At 38.8% G+C, this 7,021-nt stretch overlaps 1 protein-coding gene across 1 annotated transcript; it reads left to right on the top strand.

The window, feature by feature from the left end:
* Positions 1 to 997: 997 nt before the first annotated feature.
* On the top strand, positions 998 to 2,943 carry LRRC4C (leucine rich repeat containing 4C). The gene has a single exon (XM_065882690.1). The coding sequence runs from the start codon at positions 998 to 1,000 to the stop codon at positions 2,918 to 2,920; it is 1,923 nt and encodes a 640-aa protein (XP_065738762.1). The 3' UTR covers positions 2,921 to 2,943.
* The last annotated feature ends 4,078 nt before the right edge of the window (positions 2,944 to 7,021 follow it).

The raw sequence follows: 7,021 nt of genomic DNA, 5'->3' as shown, positions 1-7,021 counted from the left end.
ATACGAACATCTCTAGAAATTTATGTATATTTGTGCATGTCATTATTTCAGTGTATTTTCACAGGAACTATATGATAAGTTGCCAGTGTTTACAGCTCAGGGCACCCTCAAAGGAAAGGTATTTTAACAAAATTAATTGTGAAAAATATTTTGCTTTTGCCATCATTCTTGCAGAAACTTTTTCATGGAGTTCTTGAGATCATATTCTCCTGGACCGATGTGCTGACCGTCTAAGCCCTGGTTCTGTACTTACTAACCATGTGACTGCATGCATGTTACTTCCCCTACTATTAAATTTCTTCATCTTGAAAATGGAGTCTGTAACAGTTCCTTCCTCAGAGGAATGCTGTAAGGATAAGAAAGGATCAGGGCATGCAGCCTGTGCAATTACAAAGGGCCCCATACTCAGAAGGGCCCACGCTTGGCTTCATGCCCTACTGTAACTGATTTGAAATTCTTAATAATTTTTAACATTTTCATTTTGCCTTGAGCCCTGCAAGTTATGTAGCCATTCTTGGATAAGATTGTTTGTGAACTCCATAGCCTGTGGTGCCTGGCACATAGACTAATCCTCAATAAAATGCCAGGTATTAATAATTTTGCGAGGGAAATTTTAGTTTATTGGTATAACCCCCACCCCAATTTTATTTTCTGAACTTTTCCAATCTGGTCTGGACATTGAGCCTAATTGTGGGGTACATTTCATATGTCCTCATGCATTCAGCTCAGACTTGGTTGATAAACACTACAGTAAGGCCCTCTACCTCATTCTTCCATTTCTCTGTGATTGCACATCTGATGGAATATTGGCTGTGGATGGCTGCTGACTCAAAGTACAAAAACACTTCTCTATAAATATAAGCCACATGGCTTAATAAATGACACTACATACAGTGACTCCAGAAAGACATCTGGAGGAGATCTAATACTCTTTTTTGCTCTCATTGTATTGCAGATTATTAGAACTCCAGAAGGACCAACACCAGATAAATTATGAATGTTGAACAAGATGACCTTACATCCACAGCAGATAATGATAGGTCCTAGGTTTAACAGGGCCTTATTTGACCCCCTGCTTGTGGTGCTGCTGGCTCTTCAACTTCTTGTGGTGGCTGGTCTGGTGCGGGCTCAAACCTGCCCTTCCGTCTGCTCCTGCAGCAACCAGTTCAGCAAGGTGATTTGCGTTCGGAAAAACCTACGTGAGGTTCCAGATGGCATCTCCACCAACACCCGGCTGCTGAACCTCCATGAGAACCAAATCCAGATCATCAAAGTGAATAGCTTCAAACACTTGAGGCACCTGGAAATCCTACAGTTGAGTAGGAATCATATCAGAACAATTGAAATTGGGGCCTTCAATGGTCTGGCAAACCTCAACACCCTGGAACTCTTTGACAATCGTCTTACGACCATCCCAAATGGAGCTTTTGTATATTTGTCTAAACTGAAGGAGCTCTGGTTGCGAAACAACCCCATCGAAAGCATCCCTTCTTATGCTTTTAACAGAATCCCTTCTTTGCGCCGACTAGACTTAGGGGAATTAAAAAGGCTTTCGTATATCTCAGAAGGTGCCTTTGAAGGTCTGTCCAACTTGAGGTATTTGAACCTTGCCATGTGCAACCTCCGAGAAATCCCTAACCTCACGCCGCTCATAAAACTAGATGAGCTGGATCTTTCTGGGAATCATCTGTCTGCCATCAGGCCTGGCTCTTTCCAGGGGTTGATGCACCTTCAAAAACTGTGGATGATACAGTCCCAGATTCAAGTGATTGAACGGAATGCCTTTGATAACCTTCAGTCACTGGTGGAGATCAACCTGGCACACAACAATCTAACATTACTGCCTCATGACCTCTTCACACCCTTGCATCATCTAGAACGGATACACTTACATCACAACCCCTGGAACTGTAACTGTGACATACTGTGGCTCAGCTGGTGGATAAAAGACATGGCCCCCTCCAACACAGCTTGCTGTGCCCGGTGTAACACGCCTCCCAATCTGAAAGGGAGGTACATTGGGGAGCTTGACCAGAATTATTTCACATGCTATGCTCCTGTCATTGTGGAGCCCCCAGCAGACCTCAATGTCACTGAAGGCATGGCAGCTGAGCTGAAATGTCGGGCCTCCACGTCCCTGACTTCTGTATCTTGGATTACTCCAAACGGCACAGTCATGACACATGGGGCATACAAAGTGCGGATAGCCGTGCTCAGCGATGGGACGTTAAACTTCACGAACGTAACTGTGCAAGATACAGGCATGTACACATGTATGGTGAGTAATTCTGTTGGAAATACCACTGCTTCGGCCACCCTGAATGTTACTGCAGCAAACACTACTCCCTTCTCGTACTTTTCAACCGTCACAGTAGAGACTATGGAACCTTCTCAGGATGAGGCAAGGACCACAGATAACAATGTGGGTCCCACTCCGGTGATCGACTGGGAGACCACCAACGTGACCACCTCTCTCACGCCACAGAGCACAAGGTCAACAGAAAAAACTTTCACCATCCCCGTGACTGATATAAACAGTGGGATCCCAGGAATCGATGAAGTCATGAAGACTACCAAAATCATCATTGGCTGTTTTGTGGCCATCACACTCATGGCTGCAGTGATGCTGGTCATTTTCTACAAGATGAGGAAGCAGCACCATCGGCAAAACCATCATGCCCCGACGAGGACTGTTGAAATCATTAATGTGGATGATGAGATTACAGGAGACACACCCATGGAAAGCCACCTGCCCGTGCCTGCTATTGAGCATGAGCACCTAAACCACTACAGCTCTTACAAATCTCCCTTCAACCACACGACAGCAGTCAACACAATAAATTCAATACACAGTTCAGTGCACGAACCGTTATTGATCCGAATGAACTCTAAAGACAATGTCCAAGAGACTCAAATCTAAAACATGTACAGTTATGAAAAACAAACAATCAAAAAAAAAAAGACAGTTTATTAAAAATGACTGGGCTAAATCTACTGTTTCAAAAAAGTGTCTTTACAAAAAAAAAACAAAAAAGAAAAGAAATTTATTTATTAAAAATTCTATTGTGATCTAAAGCAGACAAAATTATGTGTATTCCTCAGAACCTGTTTTTGCTGCACTTATTTACTATTTTCCCACATCTTGTCCCTGCCTTTCCCAATCGCCATATTTTTCATAGGAGATCTCAATTCCCTAAAGAACTGGTCTAGGAAATTTTGTAAGAATTCTGTTACACTTTGAGATTTTTATGGTGAATTCTAGTGGTGAGATCCAGTCTCTTTTGTCTTTCTTTTTTTTCCTCTGTCTTTTCTTTTCCCCCTCTCATGCCCTTATGAAGTAGTCCAATGGGGAATGCAATATTAGAAATAGATTTTTAAGAGAGAACAAGGAAAAAATGCAAGATCTTATATTTTTCATGTGATGACCTGTTCTGTATTTATGAGGAGGACCATACAATGGAAAACAAAAAGTAAGCAAACAATAGATTAATTTACATATGAGCATCTATAAAACCCATGATCTTTTAAACAAATCTAGAACCCGAATTTGTAGATCAAAAGCTAAAAATAAGGTTATAAATAAATATTGTTGTTTTTCCTGTACCTGGACACAACTCATTTGTAGTATGGCTCAAATGTGAGAAACGAAGGTAATTAGATTTCCTACTTTCTAAGAAAGATAATATTATAGTAATCTCCAATCACAGCACCAATCTCTACAGGGTCCTGTTTCAATGGATGACTTGAGTTTTTGATCTATATTCAAGGATGCTGTGGTGTTTTTTCCTTCTCATTAGGGTCACCCTTTGTAGAATGCTCAGATTAAAAAATGACGATTTTGTGAAGTAAATTCAATTCCACTTGAAAGAAAGTTTCAGTATAATTTATTCTCTGTCTCCTAAATAAAATTCTGCTGGCTAAATGAAGTGCAACCGCAGAATGCAAAGGTACACTAAATTATCCAAGTTGAAAAATCATTTTTGGTGCTGAGTGTCAGCAAACTCAGTTCAATTCAACAATAATTATTAAAGACCTACTGTGTGTTAAACAGTGATGTTAGTGTGTGGACACACTATTAACAAGACCTGGCTTCTGATTTTGAATCACTCACAATCTATATAATATGATTAAAGAAATATCAGTTTATTACTGGGCGCTAGCTTTAATTTTACTGTTAGGTGGAAGGCTGAAAATCAGGACCTTAGAGTTTCAAAATATCAGGTTACTGTTATTACCAAAACCTCCTCATGGTTTCTTCTATCCTTCTGGAAGAGCTGACTCTCTTCTTCCAAATGCAGATTGTAGGGCTGTAAAGAAGTGTATGGATTTGTTGTGACAGATGGATGCTTACCAAGAGGTAGCAAGGCTAATGCACTGGTAATTCACTAAAGGTACTTCAGGGAACTGGAGGAATTTTTTGGTATGAAACATACACTAGCTTCCAAGTTAAAAAGGAACTTTCTGGTTACTGGCACCTCAGCTCTCTTCTGATATTTTAATATAGTATGTGTCTGACTTCTGTCTTTATCTATGTGAAGCATAGTGAAAATATACATCTCTTATTACTGGCCCTTGAAAAACTACCACCTCATTGGTGAGACAAGAGTTGACTAAGCTAGGGAAAACTTCAGCTCCTGATGAATGAGCAGCTTGGATACTCACACATAACTCCGCAGGCTGGACCTCACACCAGGGTTTTGTGATCTCCAGGTGTGAAAAACCAATCATTACTAGCAAAATAGGTCAGAGAACTAGGAGGAAGAGATAGCAAATGAATGAGACCACACAAGGATCTTGCCTCTATTTTTTGATCACCATATTTTAGGGGCTTTTTTCTCCCTCATTTCCTACCTCCCTTTGTTAGGAACACAGTTCACATTTGCTTTTACTGTGGAGAAGACTCAAGAAAAGGGAAAAGCCATGCTGGCTGTCATTTGTCAAGCTATTCAATATTGAATGTACTTAATATATTTCTAAGCTGTAGATCAGCTTAGAAACCAACCAGCCAAACAACTCACCAAGGAATATCTAGTGCTAATGCAAAGAAGACTGGTATAAATCCATAAGGGAAAGAATCCTGCCTTCTCTACTTGGTTTGTGTTCTCCAAGCTCTGTCTTTGCTGATTGGAAGCCTTCTTTCATTTGAACTTATAATTCTTAAGGAGTTAGCTCCAGCACACAATTCCTTTCAACTGTGAGGGGTGGCTGAGCAGTTAGATAAATTCTACCAGAATGAAAGGTGAACTTGAACTAAAAATTTAGGTAAGAAAGTCAAGCATACAATTCAGTCCTGTAAGAGATTATAGTTGCCCTAATGAATACATATTAGAAATTATTTTTAAAACTATACATATATTGATGAAAGATTGGTTAAGCCAAACTTGACTTTTACAGTCAATTTAGAAATCCTTTTGACAAAAGTTCCTCACTGCAGGTTTTGGGGACGAAAGGTATAGTTTTATAATTGTATCATTTAAAGGACACTAAAATGAATTCTAAATGTGTATGATTAGCAGTGTCTGTATTTGTTCTGAATCATGTACTTGGCTTTGGGTGCCTCAATAAGGTAGCTGCACTAGTTAGAGTCCATCACACAAAGTGGACTTCCTTGGTACAGCAGAAAGCCCATGTGACTATTTAAATATCTGGTCTATCCTTGTAGCAAAACACACTTCTATTTCTGTCGCTCTTTTTATTCTAAACAAAGGCAACCAAGTGGCAGTATTCTTAAATACTCATGTGCATCAAAAATATGCCATTTACAATTAACCAAGTTGAAATAACCTCATGACAATTTTAGTATGTATATATATATTTCCTACTAAAGTTATGCAGTTTACTTTGGGAAAACATCAAAGAATGCTTTAGAAAGAAGCTTCTCCAACAGTTTTTTCTATTCCAGAATCTTACTCTTTTATACCTGGCTATCACCTCAATCTTCTAAATTCTTTTGAAAATGTCCAAACACATCTGTGGTGACAAAATATTAGAAGAATTTGGTATAATTCATACACATAGGCCCTGATAGAGCTTTAATCATCTTCTCTCATATTCTGAATATTCTGGAATCAAATATCATCTTTTCCAAAGATTGAAATAGGTAATTAGAACTTTAGATTGGAACATTGATCAATGCTTTTTTTGAGGAAGAAAATGTTGCTAGTCCATGATTGGTTTTAGGCCTTATAATCAAAGAGTTAAAAATCAGGATATTATTTAAAACCTACATACTATGAAATTCTGAATATAGATCTGTTGGGAAATAACTTGACAATAGAAGGGTTATTTACATAGAAGAAAGAAAAGGAAAGAAACATTTAGGGAACAGGATTTACTGAAACATGAAAAAAAATAATTAAGTGGATGGCCCCAAGTTATCCAACATTTCCAAGGTAAATATTGATCAAGGTGGAAAAAAAACACAAAAAAACCTGAATATTTTATCCTCTTGGGATAATCTTCAACATACTTACATAAATAAAAGATTCAGATGAGTGCTTATGAGCAGTGTGGTGCTTTGAGGCAATGTGATTTTTATTTTTTTATTATTTTAATTTATTTTTATTTTTTAATTTATATTTTTATACAGCAGGTTCTTATTAGTCATCAATTTTATACACATCAGTATATACATGTCAATCCCAATCGCCCAATTCATCCCATCCCCACCCACATCCCCTGCCGCTTCCCCGCTTGGCGTCCATACGTTTGTTCTCTACATCTGTGTCTCAATTTCTGCCCTGCAAACCGGTTCATCTGTACCATTTTTCTAGGTTCCACATATATGCGTTAATATATGATATTTGTTTTTCTCTTTCTGACTTCCTTCACTCTGTATGACAGTCTCTAGATCCATCCACGTCTCAACAAATGACCCAAGTTCGTCCCTTTTATGGCTGAGTAATATTCCATTGTATATATGTACCACATCTTCTTTAGCCATTCGTCTGTCGATGGGCATTTAGGTTGCTTCCATTACCTGGCTATTGTAAATAGTGCTGCAAGGAACATTGGGGTGCAT

This window comes from Phocoena phocoena, chromosome 8, assembly GCF_963924675.1.
Source record: "Phocoena phocoena chromosome 8, mPhoPho1.1, whole genome shotgun sequence".
In the NCBI taxonomy this organism is placed as follows: domain Eukaryota; kingdom Metazoa; phylum Chordata; class Mammalia; order Artiodactyla; family Phocoenidae; genus Phocoena; species Phocoena phocoena.
This window is presented reverse-complemented; position numbering and strand designations above follow the sequence as displayed.

Bases quoted from the DNA above. Each gene is read 5' to 3' on its own strand.
- LRRC4C (XM_065882690.1), top strand. From the start codon at position 998: ATGTTGAACAAGATGACCTTACATCCACAGCAGATAATGATAGGTCCT.